This window comes from Falco naumanni, chromosome Z (assembly GCF_017639655.2).
Source record: "Falco naumanni isolate bFalNau1 chromosome Z, bFalNau1.pat, whole genome shotgun sequence".
Taxonomy (NCBI): Eukaryota; Metazoa; Chordata; class Aves; order Falconiformes; family Falconidae; genus Falco; species Falco naumanni.
The window spans coordinates 21,270,877-21,297,495 of record NC_054080.1 but is presented as its reverse complement, the minus strand read 5'-3'; the positions used below and the strand labels follow the sequence as shown (position 1 = coordinate 21,297,495).

General features: G+C 39.4%; 1 protein-coding gene across 3 annotated transcripts in view; it reads right to left on the bottom strand.

Annotated features, from left to right (window-relative positions):
• The window catches only part of LOC121081382 (synuclein alpha interacting protein), a 94,747-nt gene that overhangs the window by 30,731 nt on the left and 37,397 nt on the right, over positions 1-26,619 (bottom strand). For all 3 annotated transcript variants that reach the window (XM_040580374.1, XM_040580373.1, XM_040580375.1), the window contains exons 3-5: positions 17,438-17,510; positions 4,734-5,596; positions 2,905-3,084 (exon numbers count right to left, since the gene is read on the bottom strand). In XM_040580374.1, the coding sequence (XP_040436308.1) occupies positions 2,905-3,084; positions 4,734-5,596; positions 17,438-17,510 (1,116 nt within the window). The remainder of the gene's footprint in view (positions 1-2,904; positions 3,085-4,733; positions 5,597-17,437; positions 17,511-26,619) is intronic.

Below are 26,619 nucleotides of genomic sequence, written 5' to 3'. Positions count from 1 at the left end.
CACCTGTTTCAGTTCTAAACACATCTGGTAAATAGGGAAAAGCTTATCAGGATTACTAAGATGTTACAGAATTCCAGTTTGTTTGAAAATGCGTTCTTTTATCTGCTCTCTTGCTGTCCTAGATCAATTATAGTTTGGCTATTGACTGTAGCAAAAGTGGCAATATGGAAGTGGCAGTCCAATGGTATTACAACAACCTGGTCCCTACTCTCAGATTGTTCAGAGCAAAACCATAGTTCTTTTTCCATAACTTGTACAGCAAGGCTCGATGACTAAATGAGATCATTTGCTGAAGCAGAGTGAACAGTCTCCCTACTAACTCAAGTCTTTACCGATCACTTCCTAATGCAGGCTTCCTAAATTATTCTTACCTATGTAGTATCTAAACACCTAATCCCCATGGACTAGGACCTATCTGTAACAGATCCTGCACAAACACAAAAAAGGAGATGGTTCTTTTCTTCAACACCTTTTACAGCTTAGTCTCAAGACTGCCAGCCCACTATGCACACTCCCAGTAGTTCGTAATTTACTTTGAAGTGGGATGTAGATGCTGTGGAAATAGATGAACATTTTCTTCAGAGCACGCTGGTAGTCCAGAGTAAAAGCAAGAGTTTTTGGCAACCTCTCTTGCTGCAACCCTTTTTCAGCAATGGTACCTCGGTAAATGCAGTTTGGCGTGACCTACATTCCAGCCCACTCTTCCTTTTTCAACTCTCATGATCATAAAGGCTATTACATTCTTTACAGCTGAAAAAAGTATTTCAATTGCTCAATCAAAACCTCACAGAGGTCAATTTATATAAAATAAATAGCTGTATGCATAAAATGGAAAAATATATAATGAGAAGGAAAGACATATCCATTTCAAGTTTCAGTTTTATTTTTATAAGAACGCAATAAATATGACCCCATTTAAAATTATATGGGAGAAAGAAAAATTGGAATAGAATTAATTTGATATTTGTCTTATTCCTTCTATATGTAATGTATGTATATAAACACGTAAATGCACATCATTTTACTTTACTTTCATCTATTTCTCTCAATTTCAGTAAAACAATGAAACTATTTGTACTTTTCTTATTATGCTAGAAGAATCCTCCTCATCATATTCGGGTTCAAATATTAGCAAGCATGACTAAGTCACACTTCTTAATTTTGTTGTCATTTGTATTACAACTAAGTAAAATATTTTTGTATCTTTAAAATTAAGGTAAAGTATTAATAAAATTAAGTACTTGCTAAAGAAGACAATTTTGCTGATGTGGAAAGGGTTTCTCCACAGTTAATTAAAATAAACTATCAATATGAAAGTGTGACTGGCCATAACATATCACTCCATTTTCACTTTTTAGCTCATAGCTTAAGGTCAGAAAGAGGCCTTAAATCAAAAGAATTATTTTTAATTAATACATTCCTTACTGGGAAATGTTACACAACATCAGTAAATTGTTAAAATTCCCTTCCATCAAAAGTTATGTTCCTGCTTACAAGCTTGCTTTCCTTCTGATAGTCATAATTCTTGTGGAACATAGGTGCATGCCCCACATGGTATACCGTTATGGGAGTTACAATGGTATAAAGTAAGAGCAAGAATAATAGTCTGTTCTACCAGTGTGCAAAACCACTTTGGGAGTAACGATCAAGAGCTAAAAAGTTTAGTTATGCCAGATTACTTCAAGGCTCTCACAAAACTTTGCAATGAACCAGGACATGTCCAGCCATGCAGGTCATCATTAGAAACCCTTGGGCCTGAGTCACCCTCACTTACATGAAGAGCTCCATCACATTTACGTGCTTTTCTGTGAAAGCCAAAGCATGCTCAAGTATCTTAGAAACTAAAGGAACTATTAAAAAAGCCAAACTTTCTGCAGAAAAAGAAAAAAAGTTTGATTGCCTTATAAACACGTTATATACCTAGGTAGAAAAAAACAAGAAAGAAAATAATTTCCAACTAAAATTCTAATACTTTAAAGTGGCAGACCATAACTATTCAGTTTGGACATGGGCCAAGGTTATAACAGCATTTCATTAGTACAACCAAATATCAGTCTAATTTTATATTCATACAGTTTGTTCCAGAAAAAGAAATAAAAACCGACTCTGAAACCTGCACAAGGGCCCGAGGTCACTGAAATGATGTCTCAAAGATGCAAACCTGCAGGTTGGAATCTATCAGGTCCTCTGTCAGTTTCTGGTTTCCCCCAGAAGCAAATAACAAGAAAACCCCAGGATAAACAGAAACTATTGTATTATATTTCACCCCTTTCCTTGTTTCTTCTTAATCTGCTTAGTGGCTGAAAGGAATCTCACTTTCTAAAGAAGCAGAATCAGTATGGTTAATTATCAGCCTTCTTGTGAACAACTATGTTTTATTTTAGTCCAGCAGCACTAACAATTTTCACATCTTCCTACACAACAGGTTGTTGTGTAACATGTACATTTTAACTTTGATGCAATTGCTCTAGACAGCCAAGAAGTTTCACTGCCAGATGTGGTTCAGAGTTTTTTTATGCTTTGTAAACATGTACCCACACTTGTCTTACAAGATTATACCTGTATTTGTAAAAAGCCAAGAAACTATTATTCTCTCTAAAGAAACAACTGTGTCTAAGTTAAATGAAAGTTCCTTAAAATAACAAATTTTTGAGTCAGTTAACTGATTTAAAAATGTATTGACAACTGTGTATAAAATGTCAGTGTTATAGAGCTGACATTGTATCCTGCATAGTAATCCATTTTTATTTGCTCATGTGGTACCAGCCGACAGTTCTTTTTTTGCTCTCACTTAACAAAATGCTTGAAAAATAGCATCCTGCTGAATGTATTACTTACTGCCATCACAGAAAGAAACTAAATGACCTTTACATCACAGGACAGCAGAGACAGAGAGTACGTTACCTTTATGGCTAATCCAGCTGGAGTTAGCTGCTCAGCGTTTCGTTCATTCAAACAGTCTTCACCCATCAAAGAAGTGAGATGCTGCAGGCATTCTGCGTGTCCCTTTGATGCTGCTACATGTAACAGATTGTTGTCACACTCATCATGGATTTTATCCAGATTATCTGCTGCTAAATGTGGCTGTTAAAAAAACCATTAGGTTAGTTACAACTAAGGATAAAAAGATATACAGAACATTAAACCTCACAGTCCAAGACACAAGGCAAATACAAAGATGTTTCCCCATAGGCATGTTCTTTTATAACTCAAAACCAGCAGCCTGCCACTTCACTACACAGAACCTGGCTGCTGCTACCAAAAGGATAGATGAAGGATGCTCTACTGGTTTGATTCACTGTGTAGTTTCTCTCCTCATGCAATTGTCATACAACAGTGCAAGATCTTGAGGAACTTTAAATCTTTGTACTACTTTGATCAATCTTCTCTCCTTTTTTTTTTTTTTTTTTTTTTTGTTTTTGTGTCATTATATTGATGAGTAATTGTACAGAAAACATCCATGACTCCTAAAAAAAGTTTCTGATTAATTTTGCTCATCACAAAAGTGGCAGCTCGTGTTTAGCATGATCTAAAATAAGACTTTTATTTGATAGCTTGTTTCCATGAAAAAAAATGTTGGAATATTTACCTAAAGTAATACACAACCATGACCTAATACATTATTTCTGCCTGAATCTTATTTTGAGACAAAACAGTTGGATTGAGAAGCTCCAGAAGGAAAACAGAAGGAAGACAGTTAAGGAGTAGGAGTAGCAATGGTAAGTTCCTTGCGTTATGCAGACTTGCCAGAGTACTTTCGATGAGTCTACTTCATTCAGAGGTTTCAACCTGTTTGGAAAAAATATGCATAGTCTTTCCGTCTACCTACCTACGGTAACCTCCTTCCCCCCCAACTCCCCACCCCCCGACACACACACCCAGACCCCTTTCCTATTTCAGGGTGAATTTACTTTGCTTTTATTTCTTACTGGGCAACTTAATATTCTCTTCTGCCTCTGTCTAGTCTTTGTATATCTATCTGCCTTTGTTCTTCCTGCTATGGTAATATGTGTCTCTATGCTTGAGCTAGACTGGTAAACAGAGAAGTTAAACAAAAATCTAACAAAACCAGTTCTTATACATACACTGTGCCTCCACCAGCTGTTCTGAGTGGAGAACATTTGCTCTGCATCATTATGTTAACTTGCATCTAGTTACTTTGGAAACCATCCTTGACAGTGTCTGATCACAGTGCTAGAATTTACCAAAGAAAACTTCATATGGGTCAGAGGCCAATGAGGCTTTAGAGAAAGCTCCTGCCTGAGAATGCTGCTGTAACAAGACAGCATAAACACTCCTGAATAATAATCAGAATACAACAGAAGCCCCTCTGTTCCCATCATCAGCCTCTAAATAACAACTGAGGTAAAAGAGCAATAATTGAACAAAGCAACCCACAAATGTGAAAGGCAAAACTCAGTTAAGATTTAAATTTTATATTTAAGTGATCTCAACAGTTAAAACACCTGCCTTCTGAACAATTTCAGTGTACTACTTAAACTAGTAATCTTGGCCAAATTTACGTAAAACTAGTATCTTGGTTTTGCTATGTATTTGACTTAAAGATTAAGTAAAACATTCCATTTGGAAGCCCATATGCTCAAATTCTAAGGAGCGTACAAGATAAAAAGGGCACCAGTTCAAAACAAGCACTTCATCAGCTTTGCTGGCTTAGTAAACCACATTACAGATCGCCTTTATTCTATGTGTTTTATGAAGAAGATTATACTTACTAGTAAAGATATTTGGCCTTCCTTTACAATGTTTAAGATGCTCTTGATTTTTTTCACCTCTTCACTCCTCTCTTCGTGCCCCCCTGCACTGCCCCAGTTCATACTCAGCTCCTCTAGCTGCTTGCTTTCTGCCACCGCCGACTGCAGGTGGAAAGTCCTCAGGTGGCAGCTGGGCATAGTCTTCTCTGTTTTGTGAGCATGAGGATCAACGAATGTCCTGCTGAGGAAGCCCTTGCCTTGGGCTTCAGATTCATGGACCGAGCTACACTTAACTAAAGGCTGGGAAAGCTCTAATTCTTCTGTTAAGTGTTTGTGCTGATCAAGGACAATGGGCTGTGTTTTTCTGAGCTGAGAGCCTTTCACAGGAGACAGCACACAGAACTGTGTCCCGCCAGCAGGCGAGCTCTCTGTGTTCCCTGCTGAGCAGGTCTTGCCACTAAGACCATTCACTGCTGAACAAACACCCAAAATTTTTTTCTCAGGAGCTACCTTTGTAAACGGAACAAGCTGCTGGCTCGACTTAATATAAGGCACATCCAAAATTTCATCCATATCCAGGTCATAGTGCTCCAGCTCCCCAAGCAGAACAGCAGGCTCGATGTTTTTGCTTTTAAGGCTCTCTCCTTCTCCTGGACTCTGGTCATCATTTGGAGGTGCAGACTGAGAATCACTGCCTTTCTGGTATTCTCCCTTCTGGTTCTTCCGGTCATCACTTTCGTTGTTCTCAGAGCTTTCTGGCTGGTGCTTTAATGGGGAAACCCTCTTCACTGGTCTGAATTTATTGCACACATCTGCAATTCCTGTTGGTTTCTGTGCATTTCCGATAAGAGTTGAGACTCCACAGTTCCAGCTGCTGCTGGAAACTACAGAAACAGAGGAATGTGATTTAGAAGTGATTACTACCAGACTTGTGACATGATACAGAATGCTTTGCTATAGCTAGATATAGATATACCTGGCCAAACACCAGAAACAAGAATTACATGGCCACATGCCACATTCACATCTAAGCACCTTTAATGGCACCCCTACCAAAACCGCTGAAGAATTTGACACTCCAGAAAAGAAACTTTCTTCAAACAGGACACACATTGTAATCAACTACAAATAAAGTAGTTTTAATCAAGTAATGGACATCAATAAGAGCCTAGTGGCATTTACAGTTGTTCTGTCCAACTATGCTAGTTTGCACTCTACTTTTTTTTAATTGTGTGAAGATGCTTCATATGAGTAGGATGATTTTCTGGAAGGCTAACAAAAGGGTTAGTCAAAACTTTTTAGTGGGTTTGTTTTAACAACAGTAACAACAATTTAATTTTTAAGGCCTGTTATCTCTGGGAGATGTATTTTTCACACAAGAACTGGAAATCAATATGAACAGTGACTGAGAGGTGGGACTGTTCAACCTGGAGAAGAGAAGGGTCAGGGGGAATCTCGTCCTTGCCTAAAATTATATAATGGGAAGCAACGGAGATGAGGAAGTGAAGCTCTTCTCCATGATGTCCACTGACAGGACAAGAGGCAATGGGCACAAAGTGAAACACATTGAATTCCATCTGAACACAAGAAAATACTTTTTTTTCTGTGAGGCTGATCAAACACTGACTGGCATGGGTTGCCCAGAGACATTGTGGAGTCTCCATCTGTGGAGATACTAGAAATCTGACTGGCACAGTCCTGGTTTTAACCTGCTCTCGTCGACCCTGCTTAAGCAGGGCCATTGGACTAGATGATCTCAAGTGGTCCCTGCAAACCTAAACAATTTTGTGATTCTCTGATCTGAAAATGAAGCCTACTTATTCAGGTGTGGTGTTTCCTTTTCCACTTCTGCTCCCTAAGTTGGGCTTCTCTGTCAAACCTTCCTTCCCTTATATACATAACCTATGTATGTATGTATATACACAGACACACACATATAGCTCTGCACCTTACAGACTATTATTTCAGTGCCCTGCAGGATATGGAGTTTGACCAGTGAAGCTGACTTGCAGAGAAGAAAAGGAGCTCAAGGCACCTGAATGCTTAATCCTACCGTACCTGCACTCTTTCACAGTCCCAGCTGGTGAACTCTGGCAAAGTTTTCCTTATTTTGTTATTTTCAGTTGAGGGGCCGCTAAACTGAAACCATGAGAGCGTTTATGCAGTTTCTATGCCACTTTCAGTGTTCACTAAGAGTTAATGTATTCTGAAAGTCAATAATACTGTTTAAACAAAGCAGATTTATTACACGTGCTAAATGCATATCAGTGGGATCTAATTTGTGGTCAAAACACACAATTTGCCATGAACACCTTCCTAAGGAAACATGTATACACTTTCAGTGCAACATTAATGTCTGGAATGAAAGATTAGTAAGGCTGAGTTGTTATGCATGTCTAAAAATTACCTTAACGCTTTTGGAAGCGCTTAAGAATACATTTCCGAAGAAGAAATAAAAATAATAATAATCAAAAGGCATGTAACTTAGTAGGCCGATACAAAGAATGCACTGTGCTGACTTATTTATGTATTGTATAAGATCCTAGGTTCAAAGGGCTACACTTTTATGTTGGTTTTATTTACATGTGAAATTTTTTCCAAGTGATACAGGGAAATGGATACCATATGTTTCCCAGCTGTTTTGTTCTGACAGGAACTATTAAGCACTCAGTATGGAAATGAATTCTGTCTGAGTTTTATGAAAACACTGCTTTCAACACAGGGGTCTAGACAGAGGAAAAGGCATCAACATTTTGTTTGTCGTCACTTTATTTAAGCTTACATTTATTTCGTTGCTTGGCTTTCTCCACTTTCTAACCTTAATAACATGCATTTACATAAACCACCGATGACAAAATTGTAAAATTGGACTCTGTGAAGAAGCAATGACCTTTGTTACAAATCTGTCTTGCATCATTGTGAAGTAATGTATTTCTCTTTTCTCTCATTACAGCTACAGCAGAGTAAGGTATGTCCATTTTTTCACTGTTTTTCTTCCCAACATCTCTTTAGAAACACCTTTCTTCCAGAAACAACGGAACACTGAGAACAGCTAGCAATATTTTTATTGACTTTCAAACAGATTCTTCACTTAACTGGGATGATGAATTTATGCTGCATTTAATAAAGGAGTAGACTATAGCATTTAACCACATAGCAGTAGGGAAGAAAGCAAGTCGGGCTGGTAGACACAATCCTTCCTTGTGCTGTTTCCTGCTCAGGTGCTGTACAGCTGCACCTGTGCATAGGCAGTTACACATAGCTAGTTTCTGCCTACACAACACTGAACCCACAGGCCAGAGTGGACCAGGGCACGGCTTGAATCTCTTCCACTCTGTTTTCAGAGGCTTGTTCCCTGAAGAAGGAAAAGCAAGTGCTGACTGTGTCCTCCAAAGCACCAGCACAGCAGGAGTTATGTGAGTAGTCTTCAACAGCTGCTCCAGAGGAAAAGCCTCTCGCTCATCTCTCCGTACTATGAACTCAGGCAGGGGCCTTTAAAAGTCTGGGTCAAATAAATACTGTTTGATTCTTTTATAAACAACAGTAAAGGATGGTCTGAGTTTAAGGCAGGGGACTAGAATGTGGAGCAGCTAGCTTGATTCCAGAATCTGACAAAGAATTCTAGTATAATCTTGGAAAAGCCCTATCTTTTCTGTGCACCAGTATCTCATGTGTAAAAAGACGATGACAAAACTTTTTTTCCCAACTACATTGTCAAGATTATTTTGCTAATATGAGTGATTTGGATGATCCTGTTGTTGTGCTGCTGAAGTGAAAAGAGAGGAACACAAAAACTGGGAAGACTTCATTCACATCAGTAAAGAAGTGCTGTGCTGCCTGACAGACCTGAGGTGTCAAAGCGTTTCCTTGGCACTAAAGAAAACACTTTCTGATGAAAACCTGCAAGGGTCAAATGTGCAAATGTAGTTCTTCAACATATATTGTGCTCTATGCTCTTCTTGAGGAAAATGCAAAATGTGAATAAAGAGGCAGGCCTGTAGGCTTATTTATAGTTTCACTTTATTTGTTATTTACTTATTTATTTATAGGTGTCTTACAACTACAGGGGGCCAATAATCAAAAAAGGGAACAATTAGGAAACAACTTCTCTTGCATTTTAATAGCTTAACCAGAATCTATTTCAGGAACCAAAATTTACCTTGAACTTCCTAAAAAAGATCCTTACAACAGGTTTCCAATTGGAAGCATCTGTTGACATCAGAGCACGTATCTAGGGCATGGGGAGATGTGAGGGGGAGTTTTGTCTGGTATATGAGCATCTGTGGAATTATAGGGTAACTATATGAGTTTTTTTCAATCATCAGGACTACCTCATGCACAGATGAAACTTCACCCTTGTGACAGACAGTTTCTGGGATACTTAAAATCTAATGCCAAACATCAGAATACCTTTAAATTGCCCTGAGTATAATGAAAATAGAACTCTGCTTTCACTTCAGCTCTATTAAGGGGCTCGTGTGTGTGCAAGAGCTTGTCTCCCTGGCATATGGGTACAGTAACATTCTTTAAATGATGATGGCTTCATGAAGTTTACAGCACTGGTGACACAAATAGGTTGCAAAAGGCTGTATATCACACATCAGTACCATTATAAAACAAACTGAACATCCTGCAGAGCGGTATTTATAGACATTACTCTGCTAGATCTTCATGAACCCAGAATGACTCACATTCAAAGAACACTGACTGATTGAGGAAAAGGTCAAACTCCTGTGTTTCTGTCACCATCATCACAGACTCATTTAGGTTTATGCTTTGACCAATGTTCTGTAGTCACGAATGCTGCTGTTGAACAGCTGGGACATGCAACAGGCAGTGGTGCAGGCAAACAGGAAACTGGATGTAAAGATTGAATCATTTGCAGATCAGTTGGCAACTGAGTCCATGTTGCTCCACTAGGTCACTTGACACCTATGCACTGGTTTAACAGGAATGAAAAAGAGTTTCAATTCACTCCTGTTCTTCAATTCACTGGTGGCAACCAGTGATTCCCATTACTAGGCTACATCCCTAAATGAAATTCTGGAGCTTTTTTAGCTTGCTGTCTCTGTTCCTTCTCAGGATGGAGAGCAGTATCTTACAGTCAACTGCACTGAACCACTGTCCAGGAGAAAAAAAAAAAAAAAAAAAGGATGACTTTCCTTTATCCAAAGAGTTATCAGTCATCAATGCAGTTAGTGCTTCTGCCTAATGACCTGATCTGCATCCAGACTGTGCTAACTCTAAATGCTCTGTATTTCAACCTTTTTTTCCCCTATGAACTCCATACCTGTGCAGTCACAAACCACCATAAAGCTGTGAATAACAGGGGAAAATACACTGCTTTGGCCTTGGAGCTGACAGTCCTGGACTATGGTAAAACCACCTGCTGATTTTATCATGCCTAATAGATCTTTCAATGTCCTATGAACCTCTGAGGTTGAATCATGGTTATTTCTTGCTGACAAAGTGGGAGCATTATGGTTGCTTCCCTAGTAACTTCCCAAAGTAGCTTGGTTGCAATGTTCTTTATTGCAACATTCATTTGGAGAATTTGAGCAATATAGTGTAAGCGGAACTGCTCTGAGCACAAGGAGGTGGACAAGATGGCCTTCAGAGGTACCTTTGGACTTAAGTTATGATATGATGAAGAGGTAAGAACCCTGAAAGAATGCTGCCTGCCTGCATGTGGTAGCAAGACTGGAAACAAAGTGCAAAAAAAACTGAGAAAAAAGACAAGAGAAGACATTGTGGGCTTTTACCTTACAACCTTGTCCTCATATACTTGGAAAGTCCCAGCATACAATACTGGGAGGTACTCCCTACCCTTTCTGACAACACAAGAAGCTTCTTTACTATTTATACTTCAATTTTTTAACCTTTAAAAAGGGTAAAGAGGATGACTTTGGGAACTACTGACCTGTCAGCCTCACCTCTGTGCATGGGATCTTCCTGGAAGATATGTGAAGGCATATGGGTGACACAGAGGTGAGCAGAGACAGCCAACAAGGCTTTACCAAAAGAAGGTCATGCCTGACTAATCTTAGTGGCCTCCTGCAACGGAGTGACTGCATCAGCGGACAAAGAAAGTGCCTATATAGTCATTTATCTTATCTTCTGTAAGGCCTTTGACACAGCCCCCCACAACATTCTTGCCCCTTATTTGGAGAGACAGGTTTGATGGATGGACTACTTGATGCAAAAGGAATTGGCTAGACAGCCAAAGAGCTGCAGTCAACAGCTCAATGTCCAATGGAGATTAGTAATGAGTGGTGTTCCTCAGAGATTGGTACTCGGACTGGTACTGTTCAGTATCTTTATTAACGACATAGACAGTGGGATTGAGTGCACACTCAGCAAATCTGCAGATGACACCAAGTTGAGTAGTACAGTTGGTTCGCTTGAGGGAAAGGATGCTATCCAGAGGGACCTTGACCAGGCCTGAAGACTGGGCCCATGTGAGCCTCATGAAGCTCAAGTTCAAGACCAAGTGCAAGGTCTTGCACCCTTACAATGAGGGTGATGAGACACTGGAACAGGCTGCCCAGAGAAGCTGTGGATTCCCTATCCCTGGAAGTGTTTAAAGGTCAAGCTGGATGGGGCTTTGAGCAACCTGATCTAGCAAAAGATGTCCCTGGCCCTGAAAGGGGGGTTGGACTAGATGATCTTTGAAGGTCCCTTCTAATCCAAACCATTTTAGGTTTCTATGATTCTGTAGATGTGAACAAACTCTGTTAGGTTGACTCTGTTGCTACCAAAGGACGAACACATTCAAATTACTTTCCTTTATCTGAAACTCTTCCTTCTTGCTTTAAGAATTCACTTACTGTGGAATTTACTTCACTTTCCATCATTGTCATGATGAAATCCTGGGATTAGTATTGACAACTGGCCATACCTATTAAATATATTTTTAAATGCACTATTTCACCATATTGCTCACATACTGTACAATAATTTGGGGACCTGCATATAGTATATGCATATATATATATATATATACCTGCATAAGTGTATACAAACTTGCACATTTGGAGTTTTACTGTCCTCTGAAAGAAATGCCTAAGTTTCTTCCTTTTGATAGGTCTTCAGCAGAGACTTTTGAATCAATTAAGACTTGTATTAATTACAGGTCCATTTAGTACACTGTGATTCTGACTTTATATACAGACACTGAGGTGTTGCCTATACTAAGGAAACTTTTAGAAAATTCCTCATGGCTGTAAACATCAATTTATTTCCAACACCGGCAGGTGTTAAGAGATGGAGGAAGGGATGCCTCTTACCTATCAATGGATAATCAAACCCAGTTCTGAATATCTGTTTACTGTTTTATAAATATCACTGAAATAATATTTAACAATTTTAACTGAAGGTGGCACTGTTTTATAGTTTTAATATATTAATAACTTCCAGGAGTATATTTTAGGGTTCTTTAACTTAAGCTCTACAGCACGAGAACCCGAATTGAAGAACAACCTTGCACACATAAGAACAGACAGGGTTTGTTCCCATTTAAGTGGAATTTGAAAAAGAATGGGTAAACAGGGTGAATAATAATTCATTCTTTTAAATAACAATGCATTTTTTCCAGGTAATTCAAACATTAGTAAAAGCCTCAGTAAATGAATAATTTTTCCTCTCTTGGCTTGAGGAAGAACTGCAAAAGCTGTCATTTCTGAAATACAGAATATAGAAGAGGTAAAGAAAATTTTGCAATTAATAAAGTAGGTTTACCCTTCTAATGACTGATCTAAGGATGTAAAGGGAGGCAATGAATGAAGTTCTACTGAAAAATTGGAAAAGGTCATTCTGGCACAAAATGTCTAAAACAAGAAGGATGTGAAAAAGAGGTAGGAAAAGAGCTTATGTATAGCTATCACAAGTGTCACTGCATACTGATTATTGTTTTTTCTAGGAAAAATCTTCTTTTCAGTATCCTACCAAAGAATTATCCAATCAATACTGTATTGTTTCAGACATATTTACCTGGGACATATTCAGAGCACAACAGACTGTGAAATTAATGCCATATAACACTGCCTCCAAATAAAATTTTATTTTAACTTCTCTTACAGCTAAAAAAACCACCAAGAGCCTAAGATAGAAATTGTGTGCAATTTTGAATTCGCTGTTTTATTTATTTTTCTCAAAAAGGGAACTAAGCTGATCACTTTTGTGAATGACAGTTACTTTGGGAATGAATTGGATAAGGATAACTGCTGGAGATTAAAGATGAACTTGCTTTTATCAACCTCTGAATAAAGATAGAGAGTAGGATATTGACCTCATTTGAGACACACATTTAATGACAACCAAAAGTTGTAATAGCTGACAGAATATACTTCAACAACAATATGGCTCAGTGAAGTTTGTTGAACACAGACATCTTGAACCATTTGCTCAAGTGGCCTTAGAAAATCTGCCCAGAAAGAAAGCAAGCAATTTCATGCTTAATAACAAAAGCATAAAGGACTGATCTCTGTTTCAAACCATTGTTCTACATTAGACAATGCTGGAAATCAATGGGCAGGCTGGCTAACACTTCATTTCAGAAAAATGAGTTAGCTAGATCCATTTTTAAACTACACTCTTTAATTTTCTATCTTTGAGGAAGAACAATGCCTATCTTAGTGGTTATTATGCTAGCTACAAAGATCATTCATTTGAAGCATGATGGTAAACAGTTGCCCTTAATCATGCTTAATTGTGGATAAACCAGGATTTGCCCTACGCCTTTTCTCCAATCTCGTGTCTTTTGCCTCGTAATCTGGGGGTACCAACACACATATTTTGGCTCCAAGGATCCCCTGGAATTTTCCTGAGTCAGAATTCCATAAATCCAGGGAAAGACACAGACGAGTCAGGACTGAGAGTGTACGTGACTGACTTTCGTGCACATCCTGCAAAAGGGTGAGGAAGAAAACACCAGACCTTCCCACCGGCACAGGTGCAGCACTGTCCAGTGCTGCCCAATAAAGGGAGGCAACTGGGAATTCAAGGAGGAAAACCCACACATAGGGAAATCCCTTTTCAGGCTTTCTAATCTCTCTTTGGCCAAAAGAACAAGTACTTTGAACAAAAGTTACAGGCAGACAGAAACAGTTAAAAAAAAAACCCAATTCTTTTGAAAGGTCTATGTGAAATGCTTGAGAAAGCACACTGACCAGTAAACACTGGTGTGTTTGCCTAGGACTGTAAGTGCTTAGAGTAATTTGAAAATAATGTAACCAAACACTTTCATATGTTACTGACATATTAGTCAATGTTTACATGAAATGAGGAAAGAAAATGCGATTTACAGGGCTATTTACTAAACTCATCTGTGAACAATGAATAGTAGGACTCCCACAACATCAGCCATATAATTAAAAAATGTAATTCCACGAAGAGGAACTGTCTGATTTAAGTCTATGTTAACAATCTGGTTGGTGAAAATGGTTGTCTGCATATTTATATATTTTTTTTAAGTATAAAGTCAAATCTTATTTTCTCTATAATTTTAGCTGTCTTATTGAACTAAATATTTTCCTAAGACAAAGCTGAGAATTATTTTTTAGATTGTTAGTGTCCTGACATATCTAGTCTTATGGCTAAGTTATGCTTAACTTTTAGTTCTTTAAAAAAAATAATTCTTGGGTAGCTCCACTTCTACGTTCTTTTCTGTTGTAAAGAGGAAATGCAACCTCTGACTAAGCCGGAGTCATTATGAGGTAAGAAAGCTGAATCAGCTTTTTGTAAAACCTCTGGGGTTTTCTATGTATAACTACTTAAATTACCAGTGGAGTACCGATATAAAATAGCATTTATGATATAATCTATCTTCATAAAAAATAGCACATAGCAATAATAATTTGGGGAACATTTTTTTTTATTGCTCTACAATATGAGGAAGGCAAGAGACTGTACCAAAAGCAACTATGAAAAATCAACAGATGGGGCCTTACACAATGTTGACTGATGCAGCTCTTTTGATATTTCAAGATATTGGTGTCTGTACAGAGATATAACACTGTTTGGCACTATATGTTCACCCAGTGATTAAACACAGTAAAAATAAAATAGATTTTAGGACTATTTCCAATTCACCAAAACTAATAAGTGATAAGTAGAGAGAAAAAATAGATTTCAGTACTGTTTCCAGTTTGCCAAAATTATTATCAATGCTAAAGTCCTCTTTTTTTGATTCAAGACTTGCAAACAAAGCTGTGAATTAACTTCCACTGGCAGACTCCCCAGTGCTACTACTGCCTTCCAGCAACGCCTGTACTTGCTTCTGTCAACCACTTTTCAAGGCACTAGATGAATGCACATGTAATTAAAATCATCATTGAAAAATGTCTGACTGAAGAAGTGACCATGAAACAACAGAGCTACACAATAACTTGTCAGTTTCTCATGGTCTTAAGGAAGAGCTCATAAGGAGTGCTCCATCCTTGCTACTGGTCTGCATTTTACTTTCAGACTACTATCTGAATTTTAAAAAGAATACACTCTTCCCGAAAACAGATGCTGATGCTGCCACTCTGGGTGAGTAGTCCTTATGAACAGACCACCCAGTATAATGGGGTTTTAGTGGCTGTTCTTGCTCTCCTCTGCTTCACCTTGCTCTTGGGGCAGGCCGGTGAACGAATGGCTTTAACTCTTCTTTTGAGAAGATGAGTTAATGCTCTGCCACGTGATCAGCTGCTAATATTGACAGGCAGAGTGTGGTGGTGGATATGACAATAGGGAGAAAATATGGGGGAGGGGGAACATGGAAGAGATGAGTGGGGTGCTGGGTGGGGAATCAAGAGGGTGACAATGAGGGGCAGTAAGCAGTGGGGCGGAGAATAGTGGGAAGAATGAAAGAGGGGTCTAGAATAATGGGAAAGGGTTGTGGGGGAAGACTGGGAGGAAGGCTGTGGGGAAAACAGGGGCAAGACATGGGGAAGAATGTTGGGAAAGACTTGGAAGGGAAGAATGTCTGGGAAGAGAAGGTAAGCTCTGGGGAAATGGGGGGAAAGAATGGTGGGGTGAACATTGGGGAGAATGGGGATGAAGAATGCGGGGGGGAATGGTAGGAAAAACGGGTGGGAAAACAGTGGGGAAAAAATGGGTGGGAAAACAGTGGGGACAATGGCAGAGAGGACAGTGAGGAGAAATAGGGATAAAAGAATGGGAGGAAGAATGGGGGGGAAATGGTGGGAGGAGTATGGGAAAGAATGACAGGACGAATGATAAGGAGAATGGCAGGGAAGAATAAGGAGTAAAAGGGGGGAAGAAGTGTGGGGGAAAAGAGGAGGAGGAGGGAAGGAAGGAGGAGGAATGAGGGAAGAATGGTGGGTTGGGAGATGGGGTGAGAATGGGGAGTGGGGAGAATGGGGGTAAGAACCGGAAAGGAGGGAAGGAGAGGGAAGGAGAGGGGGGAAAAGGAGAAGTAGGGAGGAAGAAAGGGATGAGAAGGGGGGAAGAAGGAGCAAGAGAAGAAAAGGGATGGGGGTCGGGCAAGGCAAGGACAGAAACGCCTTGATGTAAAATGGGGCAGGATGGGGGGGGGTGGGGGGCAGGTATGGATGGGAGGATGGCAGAGTATAGTGGGGGAGAGGGCAAAGATTGGGATAGAATGTGATAGGCCAAATTGAGAGGGGTCACTAAGGCGTCCTCTCCCTTTCCACTTCTTCCCTGCCCCAGTGTGCAGCAGGTAACCACAATCACTGCTGTACCCTGTGCAGGCAGTAATACGGCAAGCTAGTATGATAAGGACAGCTCTGCTTCCCGTTATTGCCAACAGTGGTGGCACACAGCTGTGATGCCCTGGCTTTTAATGACTCTGGTAGAACTAGCTTGAATAAAGTTTTGACTTAACTACACACCTCAGAAATTTACAAAAAAACTCTCTAAAAGGAAATACAGAAATATAAGTTGCCAAAATATAGCACAGTTCTTAAAGCCTTCTATTTTCCCACAAATTGCAGGTCTCTCATTTCTGTTATAAAAGTGTGTGATGAAACAACATCAATGAAAGTTCAATTAAAACATCAGAAAGCACAGTAAACTTCTCATAGCTCAACAGAAATAATCCTCTCACCAATTCATTTCTCCTCCATCAGGAAGAAAAAAACAAAAGCGGATTAATCTGATTTACAGAATGAAAAACAACACTGAATGCACTTTTTGTCAGGGGGGCAGGGGGAAGGTCTCCAGCTGGTTCTCATCTATATGCCATGATTATTCATTTAGTTTACACTATTAAACTAAAAAACTCAGCTTTAATCTTAACTATTACAGTATGCCTCAGAGTAGATTCTATCATGTAGCATCCTTGATAGTTTCAGACTCTGGCAAAACATCATTGCTCAAACTGGTCGTGGCCATATGGGTAGTAAATGTATCCAACATTTTTTCATTGGCGCCTACATTATTACGTCTTGTCACCAATGGTTTCTCGGGTTTTCAAGTAAATTGTTGCATATACTGTGGTTTGGAGCTGCTGAGATGAAGCCCTACATTTATCTATATACAGCCAAATCCTTTTTTGGAACTTTTTTCCTTCTAATGAACTAACATCTGTTGAAGAAAAAAAAAAAAAAAAAGAAAGAAAAAAGAAGTTGTATTTCCAGAAAGCTGTACAAAAATGAGGGAAAACAAAACAACAGAACACTGCCAAGAAGCTATTGTTGCCAAGCTGTACATGATAAAAAGCAGCCTAGAAAATGATGGGTGGACAGAAGTGGGCATCATACCTGATCTGTCTTCATTTTGTGAATCACACCTTCTACATAATTCTGGGATGGTCTTGAGAGAAGTTACAGAATACTGTAAAAAAGTAAAAAAAAAAAAAAAGTATATGAAGTAGTTAATTTAAAAAGATAAAAGGTAAGACTTTCAAGAGGTCCTGATGTGATGGGCACAGCCTAAACCTACCAATCCGAGAGTACTTCTGGCAGTCTGATGGTCATCTCAGGTTGCACGAGAAAAGCAAGATACATCAAAGGAGAGAATAGATCTAGGCTTCGCAGTAAATGTCGAAGGTCTCGCTTTGCCCACCTGGGCATCTATTACAGTCACTATACTGCAAGATACTTCATGCTTAAAAATTAGAAGTCAAGCTTTCACAAACCAGTATGTAAAAGTAATGCAGAATATTTGCACAGCAGAGACCTGATTTTAGAGAGGGATGCATGTACTTACATGTATTGGGTGACAGGTTCATTTCTCTAATCTAGGCTTTATTAAAGCAAACTTGTATTATTACTTCGATGTGACAGGATGTGCCTGATATTAATCAGTATGCTATTCCCTGAACTGAGCATTAAAAAGGAAAAAAAACAGAGATGACATATGTATCTTACTAAACAGAAATCTTTTTCTTATAAACTTGTGGAATACCCTTGGTAAGACACACGATCCAGTGTTACAAAACTACACATTCTGACATACAGAAATTAAGTTACTTAACAGCAAGCCTTCCTTAATCAAATGCTTCAATGTTACAGGAATCTTCACTCAAACAAATGAAAGTCATTATGTCTGTGGAAGATCAATGGCTTTGCTCATATATTAAAAAAACCCAACATTAAAAACAGTATTTTGGAAACTAAAACAGAAAGAAGCATTTAGGATTAGCACAACTGAAAATTTTTAAAGAATATATAAACACCATATGTTTTCAAAGAATCAGATATTTTTAGCTAGTGTGCTATTGACCAATGAAGGAAAGCAACTACATGTAAAACCACATGAACTTTCTACGCAAAAAACAAATGGTCATACATTGTCCTGTTTTTTGCAGACGGTTCGTCATTCAAAGTTTGATGTGCTTCTAATGCACAGCTGGCAATCTACTTCAAAATAATCTAAAGTTGACCTCATATGACAGATTGAGTAAGTAATTTACTTCTCTGGTGCAAGTTTAAGACTGCTGCTCAACTGATCGTAGTTATTTCATTAAACTTCAAAAACCTCCCATGCCTTACTCTTTTTTCCCTTGCTGACCTGATTCAGTGATGTATTGAGAAACTTCAGTACGACAAGAATCTCTCGTAAGTATTCCCAAGATCAACACTGAACTCATTAATTAAAAAGTGTAACAGCACTCCACATAACTACCCATGACTCCAATCCCTGTTAAACTAGGGGTTGCTCCGTGTGACTGCTCCAGGATGTGACAGCCTAAGGCAACAAAGAGCAGAAAAACAGAGACCAGGAGAAAGATGCTATTAAACACAAATTAATACAAGTTAAACACACACATGCACAAACACCATGTGCTATGCTTCACTCTGGTTATTGTTTAATGAAGAATGAGCTGTTAAGCTATACATCTTGCTATTTCAGCACAAAGACTCAGAAGGCAATGTTGAACTGGTCTAGTAAGATTCTTAAGAGAATCCAAGGAACATGTCTCCAAGGAATATGGTAGCTTCATAAGACCAGCTGGTGCAGTTTAAACTATTACACAGTTTGTAATTCAATTAGAATGAGGCCTTTTGTATTCCACTGCTATGTGCTTTGTCAGGCAACCTCAAAGACAGAAAGCCATTTTTCTTTCTCGTCTTTTGTCTTGTTCTTTCCTGGAAGAACAGATTTTCTTTCTGTTTCAACATTGCACTAAAATGTATTCAGTTACCACCTCCCACCACCAAAAATCTATTAAATGCTATAAATTTGATTTGCATTTTAATCACATTGGTTTGATTTCATTAACAGATTTCCTCCCACTTGTCTCTGCCCTCAAAAAGACTTCTGTGCATTTACGTTTATGCCATTTCTATTTTGTGGTCAAGATGTGGAGAACTGGCTTTTGGTCCAGGAAGTGACTAAAATTATGCTTTAAAGTGGACTTTTCCCAACCATAAGCACAATCCATTAACAGCTCTTCCCTCTAGAACTACTTTCTCTCATACTCTAGCTCCAGCTTTGATCATCAGTAACGTTTGTTAGTTTTCCTTCAACCAACAATTTCAGGGTTACTGGGGTATCACAGAGGGACAGCAAAAGAGGCTGGAACTGCAACCATTCCCTGGAACAGAATTTTAGGCTTCATACTTACTCAAAGGCTTTTAAAATTAATTATTTCACATTTTTCATTCAATAATTTTAAATTGGTTTACATACAAAATTAAACACCATTTCTCACATTTGATCATTAGAGTAACCAAGCCAACCAGAGCTGAGGGCCATGCCCAAGGGCACGTGACAGTGAGAGAGCTAAGCACATCGGATCACTTTTGGTATTCAATGCTTACTGCGATCTCTGGTATTTAATCAAAGTGTATTGTGGCTGATGGTGAAATTCTGCAACAGAATCAAGGACTTCTTCCCAGGATAATGCATGTAATAGCATTTTTTATTCCTGTTTGAGTTCTTTTTCTGCATTTAAGGCATGCCTATGTCCAACCTGAAATAGTGAATTTCAGTAAACCTCTTAAGAACTTTGTAAGGTGGAAGAACAGTATCAACAGCAAACAAGAGACAAGAAGCAGTAACACGTATTCCATGCAATTGCAAGATATTCCCAATTTTCTTCAACTGACACTGCTAATTCAGGGGAAAACAGAATGTCCCTTATCATACAAAACATTTGTTCATTATGCAAAACTGCACTATAGAATTTGAATTAATGCAAACGTTAACCTTTTCAATTTCACAAGGTTCTCAAATTTTAAAGCAATGAATTTTAAACCCAACACATAACACATGAGGAAAAAACGCTTCAGTCTCAAGTAAGGCTGTTCTGTGCCGTGCCACTTGTCAGCCACTTGCAGACTTGTGTCTGAGAAGTATAAGGAAGAATAAATACTGCATCATGAATAGCAGGGTAGAAATGAATATACAAAATAGTAAAACTCCATAAATTAAAAAAAAAGTTATTTTTTAGCATTCTGTTGTGGAGAATACCTTTAATGTCTCCTGAAATGGAGACAAATGGCAAAGTGGGACACATAATATGACTCTCAGACCACATCATCAGAGCCATGACACCCCCAAAACACTAAGCACCATGTTCTGTTCCAACTGGAGTCAACTCATCAAAACTCAACAAATTCACCTCCAGTGGATCAAGACACCGGTGACTGTGTCCTGCTCTTACATGCACAGCTCTCTGTTTTCATTTAGATAGAGAAAACAGATACCTTCATTACAGTTAATTTGTTTCCAGGTGTTATTGTTACTGTAAGCCATTTAACAGTCTCATTTCAGTTTATTTGCTAGAGCAGAAAATAAACTGTTTCATTAATATTCAAATACCATTAAATTGACACCTTTATATTATATTTGCTTAATAACTTCTAAATTGTGCAACATCACCCTTTTTCCTAGATATTTGGGAATAGCAAGGTACATTGAGAACAAGTAAAGCAACAATACTTGATATGAGGTTGCAGGAAGATATTCTCAAAAGTAGTGTCAATTTAAGCCGCTCCAGAGCAAAAACTGTAGAGCAAAGAGATTTGGCTTGCACAGTGCATGTGAGAAATAACACCTCCCCATTAACGGCTGCGATCAGCACCTCTGGAGCACTGGTTAGGTTATTCGTCCTATGTATTGATTACAGCATCTTATAAAAACACTTCACATATTATTCTTTGCTTTAACTTTAAAGGAGACCTATATAGACACTGACACTGTTACAGGTACAAAACGTCTCTCTGAATCTAACACCTTCTATGAACATTTTAGTGTCCACCTGCGTTTTGTTTCATTCTGAAAAGGGAGAAAGGGGCAGGGGCGAATATCAATGAGTTCATTAGATGGATGGGAAATCAATCAAGCTGCCACAGTCAGTGACTGTGCCTGCACAGCTATATAGATCCTACATGCTGAGCCCTGAAGTCCTGGTCACTGGGTAGGCAAAGTCTGGCTTTCTGTTGCCTGTACACCTTCCCGAGCCTGAAGGGTGACCCAGCTCCTTCCGTGACCAAAGAAGGGTGGCAGCAGGCGCAGGAGGTGCCAGATGCCACATAAATGGGAGGCCAGGAGATCAGTCATACTCCTGACCATACACAGTTTACATCTGCCCTGCAAGGGGAGGATTGACATAAAGAAGTTTTTCAAGCTGTTTATAAATACCGGACAACTCAACAGCTGCTTAAAGATATTTAAATTCACGTACTGCACTTCACATCTCACAGACCTTTGTATCAGGTCCAGTCCTGCATTGGCACCGCTGAGGCAGGCTTTCATTCACACAGAGCCATCTGAATCATTGGAGCAATAACCTATACCCTCAACCCCAAATAATTCACAAATATCTAGCACTGGGAGGTCTGGTTATGACTAAGTCATTTGGTATTATTTTTGTAAATCAAGAACTAAATTAAGTTTCAATTTGCACAATTTGCCAATGCAATATAAATACTGCATTTTAATTAAAGGATTAGGACACCTTCAGGTAACAATAACAATAGCAAACAACTTACAAGCAGGAATAAATTTATGGAAAAAATCAAGAATATTAATGGGAAAAGGGGAAAAGTTTAAAACATACTTTTAATAGTGTATCTATCATTTAATGCAACTTAAAGGTAATACTTTTTTCTTCTTCCTTTCTGTGAGTAGTTACAAAGAAATAAATGAAAATATTCAGCTTGGTTGCTTAATGCCATTACAGACAGAATATTATTTTTGTTTAATGTAAACAAGAGTTCCAGAAACCTATTCTGCTGTCTAAACTGCACTCAAATATACTATACCAGATAGATCTGGAATAGTACTGCCTTAGTTTGCAAAATAAGCATTGCATTTGCATTCCAGGCTCTGAGGGAATGCGTAGATGTAGTCCCTAAGCCTCTCTCAATCATATTTGAAAAATCATGGCAGTCAAGTCTCCAGTGACTGGTGAAAAGTGAGTATCACATTCATTTTCAACAAGGCTAAAGGAGGACCCTGGGAACTACCAATGAGTCAGCCTCACCTCATTACCCAGTAAAACCACAGAACCCATCCTGCTGGAAGTTATGTTGAAACATACGGATGACAGGGAGGTGATCAGAGATAGCCAACATGGCTTCATAAAGGGCAAACTGTGCCTCATTCATCTAGCGGCCTTCTATAATGGAGTGACAAGAGCTATAGATGTCATCTACCTCAGCTTCTGTACGGCTTTTGGCACGGTCCTACACACCATCCTTGTCTCTCATTTGGAGAGATATGGGTTTGATAGATGGATGTTTATATGGATGAAGAACCGGCCATGTCCAATGAATTACAGTCAACGGTTCAATCTCCCAAGTGGAAACCAGTAATGAGTGGTGTCCTCCAAGGGTGCATACTGGAGCCAATACTATTTAATATCTTCATCAATGACATAGGCAGCAGGATTGACCTCAGAAAGTTTTCACATGAACCAACCTGACTGGCACAGTTGATTCACTTCAGGGAAGGGATGCCACTCAGAGGGACCTTGACAGGCTGGAGGAGCAGGCCCATGCAGACCTCATGAAGTTCAACAAAGCCAAGGTCTTGCACCTTGGTCAGGGCAATCACCAGTATTACAGGCTGAGAGCAGTTCTGCAGAGAAGGACTTGAAGATACTGGTGGATGAGAAATTTGACATAAGTTGGCAATGTGCACTTGCAGACCAGAAAGCCAGTTGTATCCTGAGCTGCACAAAAAGGAGTATTGTCAGCAGGGTGAGGGAGGTGATTCTCCTCCTCCACTCCACTTTCAGGAGACCCCACCTGGAGTACTGCATCCAACTCTGGGGCCTCCAGTACATGAAAGACGTGTTGAGTGGGTTCAGAGGAGGGCCATGAAAACAGTCAGAGGGCTGGAACACCTCTCCAGTGAAGAAAGGCTGAGGGACTTGGGGTTGTTCATCCTGGAGAAGAGAAAGCTGCAAGGAGACCTTCTTATGGCCTTTCAATATATAAAGGGGCTTACAAGAAAAATAGAGAAAGACTTTACCTGGGCCTGTAGTGACAGGACAAGGGGCAACTGAAATAGGGTCAGTTCAGACTGAATACAAGGAAGACATTTTTTACAATGAGAGTGGTGAGACACTGGAACAGGTTGCTCAGAGATGTGGTAGGTGCCCATCACTGATGATTGTATCAGGTTTATACGGCAAACTAGCAGGGGGGCTTGCAGAGCTGGCTTCTGTGAGAAGACACCAGGGGCTACCCCCATGTCAGACAGAGCCAGTTCCAGCTGGCTCCAAGATGGACCCACCACTGGTCAAATCTGAGCCCATCAGTGCTGTTGGTAGCGCCTCTGAGACAACATACTTAAGAAAGGGTAAAAAACACTGCACTACAACAGCTGAGAGACATCAGTGAGAATATGTGAAAGAAAGAACCCTGCAGCCACCAAGGTCAGTGAAGAAGGAGAGAGAGGAGATCCTCCAGGCATTAGAGATTCTTCTACAGCCCATGGAGAAGACCGTGGTAGACCAGATACCCACTCTGCAGCCCATGGAGGACCTCATGCTGGAGCAGGTAGATGTGCACTGAGGAAACCTGCAGCATGTGGGCAGCCTGTGCTGGAGCAAGCTCCTGGCAGGAACTGTGGAGAGGAGTCCATGCAGGAGCAGGTTTGCTGGCAGGAACTGTGACCCTGTGGGGGATCCACACTGGAGCAGTCTGTTCCTGAAGGACTGCACCCTGTGGAAAGGATCGACACTGGAGTAGTTCATAAAGAACTGCAGCCCATGGGAAGGACACATTGGAGAAGTTCGTGGAGGACAGTCTGTCACAGGTGGGACTTCATGCTGGAGCAGGAGAAAAGTGTGAGGAAGGAGTGGCAGAGACAACATATGAAGAACTGAATGCAACCCCCACTCCCCTCATCCGCTGGCACTTATTGTGGTGGGGAGGCAGGGAACTCGGGAGTGAAATTAAGCCTGTGAAGGGAGGGGTGAGGGGAAGGTGTTTTGGGGTTTGTTATTGTTTTTGGCAATAAATCCAACCAATAACCGCAAGCTGAGGGTTTTTTTGCCCGTGACAGTAATTGGTGAGTGATCTCCCTGTCCTTGACCCATGAGCTTTTTGTCATATTTTAATCCCCACCTTGTTGAAGGAGGGAGAGTGATAGAGTGGCTTGGTCCACACCTGGTGGCCAGCCAAGGTCAATCCACCACAATGGGCTTTGAGCAACCTGATCTAGTGAAGGATGTCCCTGCCCATGGCAGGGGAATTGGAACTAGATGACCTTTGATGGTCCCTTCCAACTAAAACCATTGTATGAGTCTATGATATTGGAGAAATGTACAGTTTCTTTTGCTTATGTACAAATGAAACATGAACAAAGAAACAAAAGAAACCAAGCCCACCCATATGTCTATTTGCCTTTTAGAACAAATTCCTTTTTATTTTTTAGGTCTATTACATTGTGGTCATTTTGTCTGAAATGGTCTACAAGGGTCTGGACTATACGTAGTGACTTTCTAACACAAGTACATTTGTAAGTGCATCATTTTAACAGGCTTCTTGCTGCCATTATTTTTAGTCAGTACTTTTCTGCACTGGATTAGAATCAGAGGGCTAACAGGAACAATATAAATTGCTAACACTGATGCTGTGCAGCTGCTCTTTCCACAGCAGGCTAATGATAAAATGTGAAGGTCAGGTACCTCTAAATTGTATATGGTGAGATAGGAGTAGAGCACTAGAATAACCATGAATTCTCTTTTTAATCTGGATCCCGGCAACAAATCCTTTGTTCTCTTACCTGCTAAAGCAGGGAGTAAAACTGCTGCCTCCGTAATTTGTGCTGGTTTTTTATTCAAGGCTCAGCATCCAGTGAAAGCACAGCCTATTAAAATAGGCAGCCTGAGCTGTTCAGCAGAAAAGTGAGTAACCTAACCCACCAGTATGCAGCAACAGCCACAATGGGAGAGACACGGAGAGGTTACATCTATTATGTTTTACAGTTTTACAAAACTGAGTATAGAAACAGATACCAGGACATGATCTAGTGTATAACAGTAATAAAAAGAAAGTTGCCCAGAATAAGATATTCGCTCAAGATTGGCTCATTGTCTTGTAATATTTTGGGGATTTGCCATATTCCTCTTCAATAACAATTGAACATTACAATAGGTAAAAAAAAAATAATAAATAAATCCTCTCCAAAAGGAATCTGTCTGCAAATAAAGCATCTGGAATGTTTTAAAATGAATCAAGAGTCCAAAAAGCTAAAGAGAAAAGCAGGCCCTTTGTGGGGGAAAAAAAAAAAAAAAAAGAAGAAATAAAACTCTAAAATTAGGAAAAATGTGGAAGGAGATGGTGGTACACTTTCATTGGACTAATACATTTTCTTATAGTGGATTTAATTTATGTATTCAAGTCCATTGTTAATCAGACATTCAACATACTAGCAACTCTATTACACAAAAAGCAGAAACACTGGCAGTAGGAGTATTATTCTGAGTAATAGAATATACGGTATCAGTGCTTCCATAAGAACCACTAACAATGTAGATGAACAGTTATTTTTACTTGCAATTACAGCTGCAGTCATTTTAGTGTGACACTAAGGATCAGTGCTGTCTGTGAATCCCTGGAAGTCTTGCTGCCTCTTTCTATACTTTACCATGACGCAGGTAGCTACACCACAACTACTGATAAAACCTTGCTGTATTTGGAGATGGCTACTGGTGGAAAGAGCAGAGTAAAAACTTAAATGGAGAAGGAGCAATTCAGAGGTGAGAGAGGCAGGTGTGGTTTTTTACAACTGCAATATATTTAAAAAAAAAAAAAAAGATAAACATCATTTTAGTGTCTAAGGCTAGCATTGGAGTGCACATAACTCGTTCAAGACAACAGAGTAGATAAGCAACCCAGAAATTAATTTATTGATTTGCAAGTCATTTTTACTACCTGAAGAGGAATCACGTTTTCCTTCCAAGCTTATTAGTGAATTCCATTACAAAACACCTTATTTTATTCTAGATTCAACCTACTTAAACGTGCCTATATATGAA